The 21,686-nt window shown below is 40.9% G+C and overlaps 1 protein-coding gene across 3 annotated transcripts in view; it reads right to left on the bottom strand.

The window, feature by feature from the left end:
* The window catches only part of SMG1 (SMG1 nonsense mediated mRNA decay associated PI3K related kinase), a 68,501-nt gene extending 50,276 nt beyond the window's left edge, over positions 1 to 18,225 (bottom strand). For 2 of the 3 annotated variants that reach the window (XM_080619780.1, XM_080619782.1), the window contains exons 1-3: positions 17,936 to 18,225; positions 8,687 to 8,850; positions 4,346 to 4,501 (exon numbers count right to left, since the gene is read on the bottom strand). In XM_080619780.1, coding sequence (XP_080475906.1) covers positions 4,346 to 4,501; positions 8,687 to 8,850; positions 17,936 to 18,024 — 409 coding nt within the window. In that variant the 5' untranslated portion in view covers positions 18,025 to 18,225. The remainder of the gene's footprint in view (positions 1 to 4,345; positions 4,502 to 8,686; positions 8,851 to 17,935) is intronic. The other variant, XM_080619781.1, reaches the window with a different exon arrangement.
* Positions 18,226 to 21,686: the final 3,461 nt, after the last annotated feature.

The raw sequence follows: 21,686 nt of genomic DNA, 5'->3' as shown, positions 1-21,686 counted from the left end.
ACACCCAAGACAACTACAGACAGCTCTTTTCTCTAGTATGTTACACATCAATCATATGCTGGGATAAAGCCATAAAGGCAACCTGCTTATAATGGGAAGGTTATAATGGAAAAACACTGACAGAAGATGATGTCTGCCAGCCTGGATGTCTGCCAGCCCAAGAACCTGGCCTGGGAACCTGGAGCATCCTTGAAGGGCAGCTGGGTACCTAGGAACCTGAGACATCCCAACATACCCTGAATAAGTACAAGCCAAGAAACTGCAACAGCTTACTGTCTGGAGACGTGAAAAATAGACTGCACTGGTGGAAGACACCCTTGGAAAGCAACAGTTATTGGCTGCTCAAATGGGAAAAACAGATTGAGAAAGCAAACACTGGTCTGAGAAAACAGAAAACAGCATCATCTATTGCCTGCTTCCAGGTGAAAATCAGCAGTTAGTAAAAGCTACTGGTGGCTCCAGGTGGTTGTGCCCTACACCCCCTTATGTCCCTAACAGGACAAAAATAACTCGCTTTCTACCCAAAATGAAGCTTTCCTCCAAAAACTTCCCCTGCAAAGACTTCACTACACAAGATCGCCTGGACAGACCGGACCCTCACTGAGAATGCCTGAGTGACTCCAGGCTGATGCAGATCATCTTTGAAGTGAGACTTTGTCATCAATTTGCCCCACTCCTGGGAAAAATCTGACAAGTGCTCTACCAGTAAGGCTCTGAAAAGTATGTATAGGTGTGCATATAAATAATTAATTGTAAGTATATACTTCCTTTACTAGTGGTCATTTGTGGTAAGTTGTAATAAAGAAACTTAAGAAACAAAAACCTTTGTGCCCTTGTATGTTACAGAATCCTGTGAACCCACACACAGGCCAGTAACTCTTATAGCTCATGACATCTTCTACAGAAGAGCATATCTACTGTATTATAGTAATGAAGAATATTCTCAACCTTATTTTCCTGTCTTTTTTTTTTTTTGATTTTTTAAAAGAGAGTATGAGTAAAATAGCTTTGATAATCTGTTTCTTGCCAGGCATCAGTTTAAGCAATTAGTTTTGAAGACATCTGACATCCTGAAGAACTAGGCAGGCTTAGCAAACATTAAAATAGCATAAGTCTGAAGGATCAAATCTACATTTTGTTCCTAGCTAGCACAACTACACAAGACATGCTGAATTGTTATGTGACACTTCTTTGAAGATGCTACTGATTTTACAGGAGACTAAGGTACATGTATCCATTTAGTAAGAATAAAGCTTCTTTATGTGGAAACCACAGTCTTAAGTAGTGGACAAAAAGCCACGTGCTTGGTGAGAAACACACAAGGAATCATGATCAGCAAAGACACCTTCTGAAGCAAGTATCAGACATCTTCCCAAGTGATGGTGCCAAACTAATGCCTACAATCCTTGATACATGATCACTTCCATCTAAAGATCTCCTTTTATTTCTGCCCAGAGCTGACCTAGAAGGTGTAGTCCAAGGCTTGCCTGCCAATGGTCAATACATAGCAAAGCTCCAGAAAGATGGACCTGGCACAGCTACCCAACCAGAAAATTTGGCAAGCCCTGAAAAAGGACTACCAGGAAGAACGCAGCCTGTGCGGGCCACACCATACCTACCATTCTCTTTAAAACCTGGGCAGCAGAAGATAACCAGACCAGGAAAAACATTTTTCTTTTTTGAAAGTTCTAATGAATAGTTCAGAAACAAAACATATGCAAATAAAAATGGAAGTTCTTTTAAAGCTTGGTTACAATGGAAATTAATACAGACTACAGCAGACAAAATAAAAAGTGCAATTGCTATTCATTAATAATTCCATGTGAAAACTCTTCTGCTAGGATAGTACTGTGTTCTACACTACTGAATGTATTTTGAATGCTTAAGCTGATCCAAATCTACACAAACTTATTTCACTGTTAGACTGTCTCTATATGAAGCTTCTCAAAACAGCAATCTAAATCTGTCCTTGAATAATTCAATGCATTTGCCACAACATAATATACTCCAAGACAACAGATGTGCCTCATGAGAAAGAGAAAAATCTATTCTACAATATTCCTACAGCTGCACTCTACCAACACTAACAGTGACCTGAAACACAGAGTATGCATCACTTCTGTCATTTCCAGTTTGCACTGATCTCTGCCACTCAGCAAGCACATGGGAAGCTACACTGGCACAGTGGGGTTAGGCACTACATACTGCTCCTGAAGGACAAACCAGGATGCAGTGGTTTGGAAAACACTGAAAATTGGTTTTACTAAATAACTTTTAATAAAGATATTCTAGATCTTTGTAAGGTCTAGTAAGTCTTCCCTCCCATCCCTAATAATGTTGACTCTTCAGTGTCAGATGAAAAGTCAACAACAAATAAAAGCCTTGAATTCATTAAATATATAACTTGCAACTTTTTAGTGTTGTCTTCTCAGTGTTTAGCTTTTTGTTTGTAATCTTTTCATAGAAAGCTGTAATTTATTTTGAAATATGGTTGTGCTGTTCTACACACAAAAAAATCCTAAAACCAGGACTGCATAGATAAAGCTACCACTACCAAGGCTACTGGTATGAAACACACAATTAACTGCTGCTAGAACAAGACACACTGTTCAAAGCTCTTTACTAAAAGCAGCATCCAGTTAATATCTGATGAACGTTGGCATTACTCCCTAAGAGAGTAAATGTTAGCTGTCTGTTGAGCCATAATCATAACCTAAAAATAAAAGAGAATAAGCTAACCAAGAGCACAACTGATGTTATACTAAAATCAAAGCACTAGTTAATAAACAGCTGTTTAACTTCCATTTGTGAAATATCAGCAAGGTCTCAGCCACATGCTAAATCACAGAAGACAACCGTTACGAAAATGGCTCAAAGCTCACACCAAGCAAACAAGAAAACATAAACAAATACAAAAGATCCTGTTGTAACATAATCCCACTGTATTTTGAGGACAATATGAAAAATAAAAATGGCTTGCCAAAACCTACAATCACAAACACAGCCCAGTTAAAAAAGGAGAAACTCTTGAAAACCAACATCCAGACAGAGGACACAACACGTATAGAAATACAGAAGTCATAGGCAGCAGCTTCAATCATCTGAAATTACATTCCTAACATTTTAAGGCTTAAAGAGGTGCTTTCATACATAGGAGAACAGTTTCTGCCACTACTAATAGTAAATTCATGCACAAGCCCGCTATCAGGAATATTATTTACACATAATTCTCTATTAGACAATTCTCTATTTCTTTAACGTAAACATAATTCAAGGCACTACAAGGACTGAATAATTTTTATATCAAGATGCCACAATGGGATTACAAAGTCTAAGTTTAACCCATTCCAAAGAACAGGCTTTTGCAACAGTCATGTCACCACTTGCACCTCGGTTGTTCTACCCGCAAAGCACACTCACTCTTCTTTCACTTGTATCTTCTGAAATACAAATTCCTGAGATGAAACACCATGTCTGCATATGTTTATAACCTGTGTGGCATAAAGCAGTCACAGTTTTTGTCAGTGGATCAACTACCACTTATACTAAATGATGCAATAAATGACAGTGTTTAGTCATAACTAAGTTTCTATTTTAATTCAAAAGCCTTTGGAAACACTTTTGCTTTTTAAAAAAACCCCTATAAATTAAACCCAAATAGTGGGTAAAGTGAAGCCTTCTTTCTCAAAAAAGTGCCCAGCATTCCTGTACCCTCTTGAAACTCCAGATTGCCTCTCATTACATCTCAAGACCTTATGATGCCTCTAGTTCCTCCCTGGCCTCTAATCTGCAGCTGAGCAAGAGGGAGCATGAATTGTGGCTGGTTCAGGAGCGCACATCCACTGACTAATCAGCTGGTATGAGGTGATGACTAATTGACCTGCAGGCCAGCGAGAACAGATAACTGTTGAGATCACCACTGCAGGTTTTCCCACACTAGGGACTTGTTAATTAACAACTTTTTACTCAGGCATTGATTTTCAACAAATCTAAGAGTACCTTTTCCTTCCTGAAGCCCTTGATCTCTTTGCCAAATTCGGCTAACCTGTATAAGGGTTCAAAAGCTATTTAAACGAAATTGAAAGATTGATAGCATAAGCTACATAGTCGAGAGATCTGCCTAATGTGTGGAGGAAGTCTCAGTGCAGGGAACAGTAAATACAAGATGACAATTTCCATCAACATCATCTAATCATGTATCACAAAAAATAAAATCCATATAGATTGCCTAATCATAGAACAGTTAGGGTTGGAAAGGACTTTAAGATCATCTAGTTCTTCTTTTCAGAAAAAGAGATGTTGCTAAAAGAGATCCTTCTTTCCTGAAAATCAGTGGTAACCTTACCCTGTGATTTCCTCATGTCTTTTGTGGCTAAAGCACGATTCCCATGCGGAACACTGGTAAAATCAGCATTGGTCACATTGTTAACTCTCAGCTCTTGCCCCAACGACTTCCGACCATAAGTATTTTCCCCAGATCCTCCATTGACACTGTAGCCACCTGTGGAAAAAACAAGAAGAGATCAAAACAGGCAATCAGACCACATATTTAGTAGTACCAGTTATTCAATTCATATGCAAATCAGCAGCTCTAACTTCTACCACCTTCTTCGCTCTCACATGCAAAAATGTTTTTGTTATGCCCTGTAATGTTCCAGGTCAGATACTCAGAATCTATCAGTCTTTTTTTGAAGCATATGAAAAAATCTCTATTGCATTGATTTTTTTGCATTTGGGCTTTTCTTATTATGACTTCTGACCCCGTATTTTACAGAGCCCTTCTTGTCAAAGTCTTTGATTGCGCAGAATAGTTTTTTACTCAGTTTTTGTTATAAATCCACCACACAGGATCAGTAAAATGGTCAACAGAAAAAAAAAAAAAAAAAAAGGAGAAAGCTTTTAAAAAAAAACCACAGATCATTTTCTGTACAGATTCAACAACTCTTCCTAAACATACAACAGTCAATATTTTCACGCACTAATACTTTAATTAAACTCAACCCTACATTCTCCCACTTGAAATACACATGCTACGTCTTTGGTAACAAGAAAAAACAGCAATAGAAGTGTCATTCTGAGCAATTCAATTATTTTTACTACTAGATCCACAAGATTTTACATGCTTAAATGTTGAAACCAAAGATTTTTCCAATCTGCTACACCACTGTGAGGGCAGGTTCTTCCTGTGCAGTACTGTGGAGAAGTGAAACTGTCCCCTGAGCCTGCCCAGTACCTCACTCAATGTACTACAGCTCACTTTTGAGGCAACTGTGCAGGCAGCTCTCTAAAGTGCCTCCCTGCCTGAGACAGGGAAGAATCAACTGGTAAAATTCAACCCAGAACAACAAAAGATATGCAAGGCTTCTTTCAGAAAAGACATTTCCACAGTTCCAGTTGCATCAGTTTATAAAAGAAAGCCTGGGGAAAAGGAGAGTTTCTGTAAAAAGAGGTAGCCTATAGGATAGTTAAAAAGAAATTATTTCAAATATCAGGGTGAATCTGGACCTTACTAGATGTACAGAACATCATCTTGAAAGCAAAACTTCTGATAAGAAGCTGTGAGCTACTGGCAGAAGTTTGCATTTCTAAACAAACAGGACTATCCTATCACTACAGAAAATCCTGTCCAAAGTCTCAGTTGTAATTAGTTACAATTACTGTAAAGATAATTTGTGTTTACTTGCATTTACAACATTAAGCTCAAATTTTAAACATAAACTAGTATGTACGATACTTTAAACATTATTTTACCATAACAAACCAACACTGTCCTATGAAGAAAATTACTTCTAACAACAACTATAACTAAACAGAAATGTATCACTAAAATTCAAAGCAACAAAGAAATTAGTTTAACTGAAGACATCAGCTAATCATGCATTCAACACCAGACTACCATACATACTATCATACACTACGGGAGTTCTTAAAAGCTACTTTATACTTTAGCACAAAAAATATCCCACCTTTTTTTGGTTTTCTGCAAAGGCATGTATGCTACAGCATATTTGTCATATTCTTAAATGAATTAAACACAAACCTATATTCTCCCACTTGACATGTAAATGGTACATCTTTGGCAACAATGTAAAACAAACTGTCATTTACAGTAATTTAAAAAGTGGGGTTTTTTTCAGTGATAAGGCTGTAAATGTTGTAACTCTCTTCAGTTATCTCCTGGTATAAAAAGTTTTTTAAAATCTTGATATATAAAAATTCTATTAATTTCCCTTTAAGTGTTAAATCTGAGGCCAAGTAAGAATATGATCAGCTATGTCGCTGTTAATAATTTTAGCATAAAAAAGCAGATACCATGGCATACAAATACTAGTGCATTATCTTTTTAGCAGTAAGGACTCTGAGCACTTCAGTTACAAATCAAAAGGGAGGAAAGTGTCGCAGGATGGGCAAATATCTCATTGAAAAGTAAAATCCCAAGAGCCTTCTATTTAGTTTTAAAAACTTAAATCTTTTAACTCCTCTGTTTTGTTTTACAAAATAAAGGAGAGAAGACAAAGGGGAGAGGTATAACTGTACTCTTCCACGAGTTAACGTGAAGGGCTATTAAAAAGCGTAGTAATAAAAATGCAAAAACCAGCCAGACTAATCTTACAGGTGCAGAGCAAAAGGACAGGAGTCAACAGTCACAAGCTACAGCAAGGGAAATTCAAAATGGATATGAGAAAACAATTATTTACCAGCAGAAGGGCAAAGCCCTAGACTGGCTGCTAAGGGAGGTTTTATAGAACCTTCTATCCTTGGAGGTTTTTAAACCTGAACAACTTCTAGAAATTATCAAGTTAGAAGTAATTAATTTTTATAATCAGTATCAGAAACAGGGAGGAAGGGGGGTAGGGGATGTGTTGAACCTCTTCTTAAGGATTCTGGGTACTTACAGCACATGATTATCCAGGAGAGAAAAGCTAGAAGTTCTTAAAATGAAAATTCCATGCTGGCAGACGCCAACTGATTCATTGAAAAATCTTAGTAAACAAAGAAACTATTCTGCATCTGTAAGCTTATCAATTCCTCCAAAAATAAAAATGAACTAAAAATACCTGGAATTTAGTTTTATAGTATGGAATGTCCTAATCATCTCTTTTCAGAGTCACACCTGAACAAAACAGCATAGTTACAGGGCATGTCTCTGCTAGCTCAGCACTTTAAGATACAGCACTTCAGGGAGAGATAGGTGCATTTTTCCTTTCAAATGGCACTTTCTCAGCAACTTCACAGACTACCTTGCTAAATTCAGCTGAAACTTACTATTTCACTATGTATTACCAGTACATTCTTTAAATACTAGAACACTTCAAAGCGTAAGAATAACCTACTATGCTAGTCTGTGAAACACAGTAAAACTCTCCATAGAATTATAGAATAGTTAGGGTTGGAAAGGACCTTAAGATCATCTAGTTCCAACCCCCCTGCCATGAGCAGGGACACCCCACACTAAACCATGCCACCCAAGGTCTCATCCAACCTGGCCTTGAACACCGCCAGGGATGGAGCATTCACAACCTCCCTGGGCAAACCCATTCCAGTGCCTCACCACCATCTCAGTAAAGAATTTCTTCCTTATATCCGATCTAAACTTCCCCTGTTTAAGTTTGAACCCGTTACCCCTTGTCCTGTCACTAAAGTTCCTGATGAATAGTCCATCCGCAGCATCCTTGTAGCAAACACATTGACAAATATACTTTCTAAGCAGTTTCTCTGTTAAAGTTTGCCAAATCCTAAGGTTCTCAAGGTATGCAGATAAACAAGTACCCATTTCATGTTCCTGCATCCTGCTAATAATACCTACTTCTTATAAAAAATAAATTTGCATCAGTACACCCGGCTGTAACTTCCCTTAAGATGTCACAGTTCTTAACATGTAGTTATAGGACAGAAGTAGGGGAGTGCGAATGCTTTTTCTGTTCCTGAACAAAGACTCTCACACTAATATTCCTGTGAGACTTTTGAGTCTGGCCTGCCTGAAGATTTACATAGTCAAAAAAGTGACTCCGCAAGCAAAAAATCCTCCTATTTGATACCTGTATTTAGGAATTTAAAAACAAAAAGAAAAATCAGAATACAGACTTCTTTTTAATAAAGCTGAGAGACGATTCTGAATTTTAGCTATTTTCTAAAGAAAGTATTTCCATACTAAAAAAAATAAAAGAAAAAAAAAAAGGAAAAAGTCTGTATTAACCCTACATCATGCGATTTCTATGAAGTCTGACTGAGGCATACAGAAGTAGAAATTCCCATTAATAAGAAACTACAGATTTTATTCCAAAGATTCCAGTTTGCTGCAGTAGGTAATGTCAGATTAGTCAAGCAGTCAATTTTCAACACCAGAAGCACCAGATAGTATTCAGGAAGAAATTACAGCCTGCAGACCGACACATCCAGAATCCTGTTCTTCAGGGGAAGACTGCTTATTCTGTTAATGCATTAAGTCTTCTCTTACATTCTTCTCTTAACGCAACTGCGCATTTTTCTCACTATTCATATCAACCACATATTGTTGATCCCTGATAAATCTCTCAGCACAGCGATACTATGGCAATGAGTTGCTATCAGTTCACTGTCCTTCTGGGGGGGGCGAGGTGAGGGGAGTAATCTCCACCATTTCAAGTTTACTGCCTTTCTCTGAATGTCCCCTCGCAACTTACACATGAAACAGCAATATGTATACCTTTTTCTTCATTCTGTATGTCAGTGTGGACTCTGATATCATCATGTCTTTGTCGAGACACCACAGCTGAATTTGAGGGTTGTAATCCATAGGAGGCAGAACTGCCCCGATCTCTGGATGAAGAGTATTTTAAATTGTCCTGGTCAGCTGATGCACTGTCAGTTCTATAAAGAGAAAAATATTTTTTTTATGTAGGGGTATAACAGGGGCGGGATTCACGTTCATTTATAAATGCAACATATTTAAATGACAATCCCAAATGTGCTTTTTGACATAGGAAAATACATGGAACTTGTTGCTTAGAAAGTGACCCTAAATTCACACTGGGATTAGAATTTACTCAATTGACTCATTATCACAGTAACATGCAAAAAAAATGTATTTTAGTGGGCCAGTGCCTTTTCTCAGGATGCTGTCAAGTCCCTTTCCAGTTGGAGGCCTATATAAGGAAAAACTACTTCCCAAAAGTGAAAAATAAAATACAACTATGTACAGGTATACATCACAGCTAGGCAATACAGTGTCTACCATTTGTGAAAGTCATTACTAATCGACACATGAACATTTACATAATATGCTATGGCCCTTACCGAGCAATATACCCACTTATTAGATGGAGGTATCACTAACTTGTCTCTGGTAATCAATATAGGGATCGTACATTAAATTTTTGTAAAACAAAAACTGCAAACCAAAAGAACAGGCTTTACTGTGGCAAAACCTGGAATGTAAATTAAGAGTTGTTATCCTTCAAAGTAAATGTTTGCAGATAAAAACTGAGTTAAAAAAAAAACTATATTAAGTTAAAATCACTCATCTTAGAAAACTGATTTATAGCCTAGAATAAGCTTTGAAGGAAAAACGTGAAAATTATGGAACCAGCTCTCACTGGATATACTATGTGATTTCATTTTCAAACATACAATAACTTTAGTATATGAAATTTGCACACATGAAAATTCGGAACCCACATTCAACCAATCACTTTAAACACATTCTTACGAGCAGTACTGGAGGTTTTACATTGAAACCAGTAAAACAATGCTCACCCAACAGAAAAATCCACAGAGTTTTGTTTGACTCAAATATATTTGGAATCACACTGTTGAAATTATTTACAGAGGTCTTCTCCTTTAAGCAAACTTTAAAGATTTACTATTTTTATTTTAGGCTTTGGACAGTTCATTTGATTATTTAACAAAAAGTAAGACAGACCATTCATTCCTTTTCATTCTTGTAAATTAACTACAACTCATGTAAGAACAAACACTACATGTGTCCTTGGGAAGAAGTCTTTCACTTTTACATTTCAAAAGAACACTGTGATTAGAAATAGTAGACAAATTCAGGGAAAAGGAGTTAAATACTATTTAGTTGCTATTTTCAGAAATAGTTTGCCCTCAGTAAAACAGGAAGAGTAATACCATGAGGGTTGATATTCGCAAAGCCAACTGGGATAGAAAACACCCCCATACACATATTTTATGCGAATATTAAAAGACAATATACTATAATTTGGAACAAGGTTCCAAAGAAGAAAATTGCGCTTTTGCCCTTTCTTACAGTGAAAGGTTGACACCAGGTTTGCTTGGCAGGTATTATTCCTTTCTGCTCTATAAGCAAATTAATCTCTAGATATACACAATAAGACTCTTTCTTACCCAGTATTCAGTGTGGCATCACATCTACTGTCGTTGAGCACTGTTTGGCCTATTTTATAAAATAGGCTGCACGACTCAAGAGGCAAAGCCTTACTAAAAGTCTTCGCTTACGACAGTCAACTAGGATTGCAGCAATACTTATACAGTTGGACCTTCATCATCCACCTAAGTAATGTTCGACGGTAAAGTTCTGCACCGTACCTTCAAATTATATGAACTTTAAATGTGCCTAAACCATGTGCAAATTTTCCAGTCAGCTAGAGTTCCCAGATTTTCTCCCTGCTGTAAAACAGCAGACTTCCAGCTCACTTTGAGGAGCAGCAGAGTTTATTACAGAAGATTCAAATTATTTTAGCCTTTCAATGAAACAGACTGACAAAGTTTCAACCGACAAATTTAAGAACTGATGGGTTAACAGTGTACCTCCCCAAAGAAAATTGCTTTTTTCAAGGCAACATGCTGTAGACTGTATCATCTCCAATTGTCAAGCATTAAGTCTGAAGGCAAACTGATTAAACGTACAATTTTTAAGACTGTTCTGTGTATGCCAGTCAACTGAAAGACTACACGTGTTCTCAGCTAACCTCCCTTCCCGCAGCACAGCCTTTGAACAGTTAGGAAAATTTTCCACTGTGATAAAAATACATAAGCCTATTGTTTCCCTGAGAAAATCCACATGCTCGCTTCATTCTGTCTTTGGGAACAGCTTTCTGCAGGCTAACCTGTCCACACTTCATCACCTGACTAAAAGGGGAGCACAATTTTATTAAAAATGTATAATTGTTGTCCTATGTATCAAGACATAATAGTTCCCACTGAAAACATTGTTCCCACTATAATAAATGTGTAACTCAGATATCCAGCAGTTTCCACCCCTTCTTTGAGGCAGAGAAAAAACATGCTCTGTAGAAAGACACTGTTTCCAGAGAACCATGTTTCATGACCCAGCTGGCTGCTATACCCATGTTGCTTTGAAGAAGGATTCTGAACTAAAGGAAGTTTGCATTACGAGTCACACCAAAAGCAGAGCTCACCACCTCACAGGCCTGTACATTTCTAGCTGTTCAGTGATGCACACCATGTCTCAGGTGGGAAGCAAACTGTACTGCAGGCTCCTGCCTCAGCACACTGGGAGCTCATGGTGTGGGCTTGTCAAGACTTGGGCACACAACCCCAGTACCTGTCACATTGAATTTTCAGATGTGTTTCTGAAAAACATACCATTTTTCATGTCAGTAATGTACTCACGATTTTGAAAGACAACCACTTAGAACTCAAAATGCAGCCACTCTATGGACAGATACTTGTCAAAGTCTTACTTTTTCAACTTCCCTCCAGTATACCTTTAAGGTACACTGCAGCCATTCCACACGGCGATGGAAAGAACTGTTCTCCCAGCTACCACAACTCATGCCTGCATTTCAGGAGAGCCTTTACCTGTTCACATGGCAGTATTTCCATCTTAATTACATTGTGCCAAGCAGATGGAAGGTTATGTCACAGATCGAAGGCATCATCTTTCAAAAGAAGTCTATGTAACAACAAATCTGTCAGTTACATACATTGACACTGTCACAGACCTGAGCAAACATTGTATATTAATAAAACTACAAGGTACAATGTTAGCAACACATAAGCTGAAATACAAATGTGATATTACACAAAGCAGGAATGGGAAATTGAAAGGATGAACATGTCTATGATTACCTTATGCTGTAGCTGCAAAAGTGCATTTGCCACTTTAGGATGCTACTCTGATTTATTTCCACCTGAAAAGCTCCTTGATGGGGACTAAACAAAGTACTTCAAGAGCTCACATGACAGTTTTCATCTGTGCCTGGTTCCGCGTGGAAGACTACCTGATTACCACCAACACCGGCACCAATTTCCTGCATACGCTGGTTCAGCAACATCATTTATACAGAAGAGATTACATTCAGTTTTCTGCAGGGTGGTTTTTAATGTGCCTCTATCCACCAGAAAAAGAAAATAATTCACCTATGTAAATAAGCAAAAATGGGCATTAGTTCTCCCTAAGCCCAAAACTTTTCTTTTTGTGGGGGACACACATACAAAAGGAAAGCTAGACTTTTCAAAAAATAAGTGTCTACTCATTCCACCAGAAGCATGGGCCTGATTGATTAGCCAACCTGTATAACTGAAGAAAGCATGGACCAACTGGCTTAAAAAAAGTCTCTAAGAAAAACAGGTCAATCAAAAATATATCATGTTTTTTCAGTTACATGGAAGCCTTAAGAATTTTTACCCAAGAAACTTGTTACAAACAATCTGGCATATACCACTCATTATCTGCAGCTCTTTCAGAGTGACCCTGCCATATGGATATTATTTTGAGACACAAATCACTTAATTTTATTTCCAAGTACAGAAGCTCCATGGAAAATTTATTCTGAGAAAACCACCACATGAGTTGTATTATTGCTCAAGCCAGTCAATTTTACTGGCTTATTTGCTCTATTTGACAAGGTTATTTGCTATAATGCAGAAAAATTCTTCATTACTTAAAATCTTTATCAATAAAACACTTAAAACTTAGAGTCACTGTATCCACTCACTTAACAGCTTCCAACCAAGTTTTCAACCTTTCTTCCACTGGCATGCAGTGCTATGACAGCCTTTTTTTCCTATGCTCTTCTATCAACACTTGGTCCATCTTGCGCACCCCATGCCTGCTGAGCCCACCCCAAAGCCTGCTTTTGTTTCAACTTCTGTGTTGAGAGAGCACAGTGAGAGTGGAAGTAGCTTACTAGTGTTTTCCACTAGTAAAATAACAACTAATTAACTATTTTCCTACTGCAATTCTGCCATCTCCACTGCTGGACAACTACCTGCAGTCACAGTAGTTTTTTAAGTCACCTCTTGATTCTTACACAGTAGCTCACCAGTCCCCTTTTGTCCTGTGGTGGACGTGGGGAGGGAATGTTAGGAAGTGTATCACATATATGCATCCTGTCCTTATTCTTCCATAGCCATCTTCTGATAGTCACTTCTGGATACAGGATAATAAGCTAGCTATATCACTGGTCCGATCTAGTATGGCTCTTATATGGAAGACTCTGTTCTCCAAGTTCCTTCTGGTTCCTACTGACACACTTTCATCTTCTTTCATCTTTCTCGCATCTCATTCTCCTCTGTCTTCACATTAAAAACAAGGGCTTTCACATTACAAACTTAGGCTCCCCCATTTTACTCAAACCCAAAACCCTTTTTGATCTCATAGCCTTCCAACTTTATCACCATATTCAACACACTCACACGTGAAAGGACATCAAATATTACTTGTTGCCAGTTCAGAGCTGAACCCATTCCTGTTCAGCACCTCCCACACAGTCCACTGAATCTCTTCCTAAGCTTTCCATTGACCTCTTCGTAATGACACCTCACAACTAATATTGCATCTCATTTTCTAAACTGCCTTCAACAAAGATTATTTCTCTGTCTCCCTGCCCCCATCCACCTCTCACTGCACACTCCCCTCTCAACTATCCGTGACAACACAAATAAGTCTCACAAACTTTCATCCTTCATGACACTACACCCATTCTCAGCTAATTTCAGTGACATCTTCGAACACCTCTATGTTGTCAACTTTCAGTTACAGACCTGTTCAAACTAAGATTTCAGCCAATTTCTAACATTTTCTTAGTTCCTTATATATGCAAATGGAGAAGAATTAAAGTCTGTCTCCTACACTACTATCACTCTGCTTGTCATTCAATGTGTTAATCCAGCATTATAAACAGACAATATCCACAATAACTAGCGCTTGCCTTCTGTAAGATATACCTCTGCCTTTCACAGCCATGTAAAAAGGACTGTTCTAACCATCACTTTCTTAGGCCATTTGCTCTGATTAGTTTCTCTGCTCCCTGCCAATACCTCCTGTCCTGACTTTAATTAAAGACGGGGTACTTGTCTTAAGTTATGAAGTGCTAGCCAATACTGCTCTCTAGCTTAGGTTGCTAGCTACCTGCATATTTCATTGTCTTGTCTCATCATGTCTAGACCTATGGGGACCTAGGCAGTAACTTGGCTTGGCAGGCACCATGCCAACAGAAATTAGTAATTCATAACACTCATACCGCATGAGAACAATACACTTTATTTTCAGGAATGAATTTCAGTACTGAACGTAGCAAGGCACTTCTGGAATTTCTCAGAGGCAAATGATTTTCTCTTTTCTGTATATTCCCCTGTTAACCTACATTATGACAGGAGAGACAGAGAGGTCCTGTTAATTAAAATCTTATCTTCCTTTCCTCACTTCTGTCTAAGAAATCCATAGTGCACCCTGCACTTGCTAATCTGCTGCCCTGAACACACACTCCTGCTTAGTACCACCTAAGCGCGTGAAACTTGCATTTCCTATAAAAGGGAAGCATTGCTTGTTTCAGCACGTAATCTGCCTTCAGTACTCTACCGAATTAACTCTGCTCACATGCAAGACCTGCACACTGATATGATTTTATTTTCTTCCCCCAGAAGTCATACCAGAGAAAATGCAGCGAAATTTACCAAATAAAAGGAAAAGAAAAAAAGAAGTAAAAGTCTAGAAAGCTATAAAGATTAGAAGAAGGGGGAACAAGATCTTATCAAGCCTTCTCAAAAAAAAACCCCACTCACTGTTCTTTATCACATACATCTAACATTTACCTAAGAAGTTTTTGTGTTGATGTTAATTTAGAGTCCGGTACACCTCAGTGCACAAACTAATATGCCCATATATATTAGGACAACTTTTTCCTCTGTAATACACTGTCGATACACATACTATAGGAAAACCAGCCCATGTGCATCTCACAGATATTACTGCATTCATGCAGGCACAAAGAAAAAAGATCAGATTGCAATTAAAAACTACTCTCCCTTAAAGAAGAATGCGGGCTCCAACTTTCAGTTTCACAGTGTTTTCCCCCCAAGCCCCAGTGCTGATTATTATTATTAAAAATTGAGAGGAATCTAGACCTAGTAATGACAATCGATCTAGTTATCTTTACACAGACAAAAATGTGGGCTTGAAAACACAATCCATCTGATGATACACCTGTGCATTAGCCGTTCCTTCTTTCCCCTTCAGGAACTTGAAACAACTACCATTACTGCAGTTTTCATTACTCTGGCCACGTGCATTCCCTCTTCCACGCCCTGCAAGAAAGCATTTACCAGCAACATCACCTAAGCTAAACGAAACTAACAGAAAAGAAAGGGGAAGGGAAGAATAAGCGGGTATATTCTGTGTTGTGGGGTTTGTCCAAGAGGGCATTCAAAACAATCAATGAAAAAAAAAACAAAACCACTCACCGCCGGTTTTATGTAACAGATCTCCTTCCTACCGTGCATTCGAATAACTTCTAAAAAATTAGTTACCGCCAAAACAACAAAGACTGATTTAATCTCTGTGTAGTTCTGTGAGATCTTAGTGTAGATTTGCAGGTTCTGTATCACCAAAGCTATCTTTTTGAGATTTAAAAAACCTGAGCATAGCATATAGGGAAAAATGTGCTCTGTGTCTGGGACTGTGTGAATATTCCTGATTCCTGGCCTTTCTCACCAGATTAAAAAAATACTATTTAAAGGAAAAGACAAAGTTAAATCCTTACAAGTGACAGGATCAGCAAAGAGGAGTTACCTATTTCTTAGCAGGAGTTCTAACACACAGCATGATGGAAACAGAACTAGGCCCCATCCATGCTATGAAGGTACCCTTGTCTGCCACGCTTCCTCTAGTGCTTTCAGATTTTTGTTTCCTGCTGTGGCTTTTGGGATAACTATTTTAGCCGACAAGCTTACAGCAGCGGTACTTGAGAGCTAAGGAGGCATCAAACTACATCATTGGGCATCAACCAGAGTCAGACATTGAGCGAACAGTAACTTCTTAAACCAGGCTTATCACCAAGCAAAGCATTTCTGCAGCTACACTGCTCCTTTCCCCGCTAACACAACTGAACCTATTGAAGACACTGCTATATTGGAAAAGGTCAGCTTCCTAGACACTGCAAGATGTAATTTTTTAGGCTAAAGGATAGAACGTGTGACAAATTAATATACCCAACCAGAAAACATTTATAGAAGCTCTCCACTGCAAAGACAGAAGATGTATATACAACTTCTTCCAGGTTGGAAGATCAAGAGTTAGGCTGCAGCCCAGAAATCTGAAGCAAGGTAGTAGTTAAGGAGTAACAGAGAGACCAGACTTCTTAATTCTCCCAAAAAAAATCCAGATGTTGTAAGAAAAGGTCACCAAGGAGGTTTTCAAGTTGTAAGTTATTAAACCAAGCAGTTCAATAATGGAAGAAATTAGAACTTACACAACCATGCCCCACACACCATTAAGAACTGAACAGCCTCTGGTGTTAACCCTTGAAGCTGAGCTGCTGTTTGAGAAAAGGAAAGCTTGCTTCACAGTAAATACTGCAGTTACATCTGTTTCATCTGAAGATTTACTTTCACATCCACCCAATTTTCCTAGTCTAAATCACATGCAACAGCGATTGTCATCTGTAAATACATTCCCAAACACGTGCCACTCTGTTCTTTCCTGGGAAGTTTTAAAGCAGGATGTCATATTATGTTAAACTTCCAAAAACACTAAAAAAGCCCCAAATCTTCCACCAGAAAGAAATACCAAATTTATTTACAATTCCTACATGACAATTTAGACTCTTAAAGTAACAAAGCTGAGCAGTACAGCAAATACATTGGCATCAGATTTATTAAACAGATATTAATAAGGACCTGAAATACACTGTCTCTACTTGACTAAAGTGAGAAGACTCTGAATGTCACTTACTAGGAGGTACCACGTATAAACACACCTTAAAACCTAACACACTGTATAAGCTCTCACCCCAGCCTACTTACAGCTCAACTACTTTCCTCAGGTGAACACAAACCCAGTAATAATCCCATACTATTTTATTAACCCTCAGAAGACTACGGGTATTCCTGAAGCCTCTGTTCTTTGATAAACTGCCAGCTGAGAACTAGACTGAAGGAACACGGCTATCAAGCCCACCCCCCGGTCTCCACCCCGCTGCAGGCCCCCCAGCGCTTCAGCTTCCCAAGGAAGAGTATCCCACCGCGAAGCGCAGCGAGAGGGAAGCCGCTGCCTGCGGACACACACCGGATATCAGCCCTGTAGGCCAGTAGGCTACACGGCCCCGAGCCGAGTCTGACCGTAGGGACGAAGGGACAGCGCGGGGAGGAAGGGGAACCCGCACTCGCCAGCTTGGAGCCCGGGCCGGGTCCCGCCAAGCCCCGCGCGGTGACAGACCTGCCCCGCCGGCAGACACGGATCCGGAAACCCCCCTCCGCGCCCCGCCGTGGCACGGCCGCAGCCGACCCCTTCCCCGCCGCCTAGGCCCCGCCGCCGGCCCGCCCCGAACTAGGCCCAACAGTCAGGAAGTGGCTTCGCCGCCACCGCCGCCCCGAGCCGCCGTGGCCCGCGCAGCCCCGCTCCGTTCCCCAGGCCCGGCGGCGGGGTCGGGCCGATCCGCCAGCCGCGGAGCCCCGCTGCCCCACGCCTCGCAGGCGGCCAGGCCGCGCCCCCTGCCCCAGCCCTGCCCACCTGGGTTGCCAGTCATTCCAGCCCCTCGGGTGGTAGTGCTGCCTGCTGCCGGTGCCGCTCAGCCGAGACCCCGGGGCTCTGCGGCTCATTACCTTGCCCGAGACGGCATGGCCGGCCGGGCAGCGGCGCAGGGCAGGGGCGAAGAAGGCGGCGGCGAGAGGCGAAGCTGAGGCGTGGGCGGCGGCTCCTCACTCGCGCTCCGCAGGCGGCTGCTGTCTCACACCGGAGGGAGGGGACGCGGCCGCCGCGGCTGCTCCAGCTGCTGCCCGGCCGCACAGCATGCCGGGACCACGGACATGGGCCGCCCGCCCCCTCCGCGGGGCACGCCGGGAGGGCGGGGGACGGGGCGCGGGGGTTGACGGCGCTCCGCCCCCGGCAGCCGCGGAACGGGTTTCCCCGTCGTTGCCCGCACCGCAGGGCTTTAGGCGGCCGCCGCCCCGTGCGGGGCGGTGGGAGCGGTTGGCCGTCATCGTCACCCCGCCCCGGGGAGTGAGGGGAGCGGGGATCCCAGCCCGCGGGACATGAGGGGAGCCTGAGGCCGTGGGCTGTCAGCGTCGGTGACAGCAGACAGGCTCCCAACCCCTGAGCTGTGGGGGAACCTGGACGTGAGGGCTGGTGAGCCTGACCAGCGTGAGGGATGTGGGGGTCCCGGCACCCCTGCGGCCCGAGGGGACCAGCGTCCCCAGAGCATGAGGGAAAGTGGAGGCACCCGTTGCCCCAACTGCGAGGGGAGCCAGAGGATCGCAGACACTGGGTCCTGAGGGGAGCTTGGGCCCTTGGGCGCTGAGGGGACCAAGGACCCCAGGGTGTGAGGGGAGTCTGGGGCCCATCTCCGTTTGCTAGGAGGATGTGGGTCTGTGCTGCGCCAGACATTGCTGGGGTGACTGTGGGGAGCTGTCCCCTTCACATCAGATCCTCATCCCCACGTTTCTTCCCACTGGAACATGTCACCCACATATGACTGCCAAGGAGAAGTCTGATGTTTGGCAATGGTCAGCAAAAAGCAGAGTAATCCCATGCTAAACACTAACTAAACCCCAAAGGTTTCTCCTTTCTCCCTTTTTCCTCACAGCCGCTAAAATGCATTTGAAAAGCAGAATGGTGAACTGGTATCTTTCTGAGCCCAGATTACTTTTCCATGTAAAGCAGTTGCCACATTGCTAGATGCCCATTGTGGGGAAAGCCTATCTGTAAACAGGAAGGCAGGAAATGTGAGGGGTGTCACCTCAATTTGGTAGATAGTCTGTCCCCTTCAAAAATGTGAAGACTCTGTCAGGCATAATTTTTCCTGCAACACCAGAAACTTACATTAGCTGATTTGATAAATTGAATTCCTGACTGCAGTTATGAAAAATTAGAATAGTTTAGTGAGATACTCAGCAAAGAGACCTGAGCAGAAAACCTCTTTTTAATTACATTGTCCTAGATTTGAGACCACTGAAAGACCTGAGGGGACTTTTAAAATTCCCCTGTGCTTAATGTGCCATGGTCCTGTGGTGACTTGGCTAAGACAGATGGCATCCTGCCGCTTCCCTTGGATTCTGCTGGACAGCCACTATCCTGCTGGTACACTCTTACTGGCTTAGAGTCCATAAGCAACGTGTGCGAGACATATGCGGATTTAAAAAGCAGCTCTAGGACAAAAACAATAAGAATTGTATCTTGAGGGTTCATTGCAACATAATGCCATTTTAATGTGCTAGGACCCAGTGCTCATCGGACTGTTTCAACTGACGCATGCTTGTGAATCTTAAGTGATTCAGTTTTGCAAAACCAATCAATTCCACGAACCATGATAGATCTTTTTTCCTTCTTTATAATGGAGATCCAGAATTACACAGTATGCAGCAAAACTGTGTGTTTATAAGTGTAGTAAGAATACCTGCTGCAAATTTGCTCACCCTTTACAGCAAAGTCTAGCAGATCCTGCCCTTGGTGATGCATCAGGTGATTTTTCTTATTTGATGACTGAGTAGTATCGCAACAGTAACAATATAAATCACTTGAGGGGCAAGGTAATACTAGGAATGTATTTTTAACTATCTTTCATATTAATTTAGCAAAGGAAAGCAAGAAATAAAGCTGGCAAACTATGACAAACAACTGCCTGATTTAGTGTTTGGTGCTGGGAATTCTGTATCAGAAATCTTGTATTCTAGTGGTGAATTTGGTGCAGTCTGTGTGGTATAATGCAGATCCCTCTTTTGAGTGCAGTTCTCTGTTTGTAAAATGGATCAGTGATGTTTAGCTTTCCAAACTGCTGTTATGCACAGCCTTAAAACTGTAAAATATTCTATAGTTGCCAAATGAGAAGACATACTTGATCTGTTTCTACAAGGATGATTATATTGTAAAATTTCAATGTTATTAATAGTGAAAATGCTCATCAAGATTTGTGAGATAGGGTAATAATTATTTATATAGCACTTTCTCAGTTACAGCCACTTTGCAAAGATGGGTAAGGCCATTCAGACACCACTCTGAATGAAGAAGCCCAGGGAAGGTGAGGCCAGGATTTTCAAAACTGCCTTCAAACTTTCTGTCCTCAAGTTTGAGACTTCAGTTTTGGATACTCAGTGGCTGGCACTGACATCAGTTGGAGCTGTAGATTCTTGAGTCTTGTTAAAAAATAAATAAATAAGATGTCTAAATCTGGAACCCTCTCAAAATAGAACTATATGAACTTGAAAAACAAGTTTTGCATCTCAGAATGAGCTGATGACACTTGCAGAGGTCTGCCTCTCTTCTCACTGCTGGGTGTATGCTCAATCCACTCCATCAAACTGTCCGCATCCCTACTAATGCAGAACTCTGGAGTGACAGACACTGTGAACCACATTTTTCCTGTTTTGTAATTCGTGGTAATGATTATTTAATATATGAAAGAAAGCTGTATTAATCTGAGCATTATTTTTAGTTGGAATGAAGTGCAGATTGTATACATTTAATGTGCTGAAATAGGGCAGTAAGTACCATGTTGCATCTCTTATCACTTACTAGTTTATTTCCTTACTAAGCGGTATGTCTAGAAAAAACAGCATGTTCTGAGAATTACAAATCACTTTTGGCCCTTGGCTCGCTTTGATGCATAACAAAGCTACAGATTGAGAGAAAAACAATCACCAACCACAAGAGGAAAAGGGATGCTATTTCCTCCTCTGGAAATATGGTAGAAGCCAAGGAGCAAAAGGGTATTTAACTAGAACAGAGAAGTACCAGATGCCAAGATCCTGTAGCTTGTATATTGCAGATGGATACCTCTTAAGAACTGCAAAGGATCCCTAGAACAGTTATTCCCTATACCTGCCAATTCTACTGCTTGAATGGCAGAATCCTATTTTTATCAGTTACCTACCAGATTTGCAGGTGAATGGCCACATAGACGATTTTCTGGACACAGCAGACTCAAAACACATGTGATATATGGCCAATCTGTGCAGGCATAGAGAGCCCAGGGTGTCCAGAACATACTGTACTTGTGGTGCAGGCACAGCCGTCAGCGCATGCACAGGAGGTTCCAAAGGACTCCTACTGTTTTCTTCATTAAAAATGCCGGCAGGTGTAATGATCTATGGAGATTGTACTGCCAAGCAGAGATACTGTCTATCATGGACAAATGCTGCAGACTATATAGGGGTCTACCTTATTTCATCCCAAACTGGAATTTTTCCATATCCTATGGGGTGTATCAGTACAGAAATCCAACTTACAAATAGTCTTAATAGCAAGGCATATCGAACCACTCTACAGG

The sequence above is a fragment of the Psittacula echo genome (genome assembly GCF_963264785.1).
Source record: "Psittacula echo genome assembly, chromosome: 5".
NCBI classification, from domain to species: domain Eukaryota; kingdom Metazoa; phylum Chordata; class Aves; order Psittaciformes; family Psittacidae; genus Psittacula; species Psittacula echo.
The sequence above is the reverse complement of the archived record's forward strand: the minus strand, read 5'-3'. Positions and strand labels throughout refer to the sequence as shown.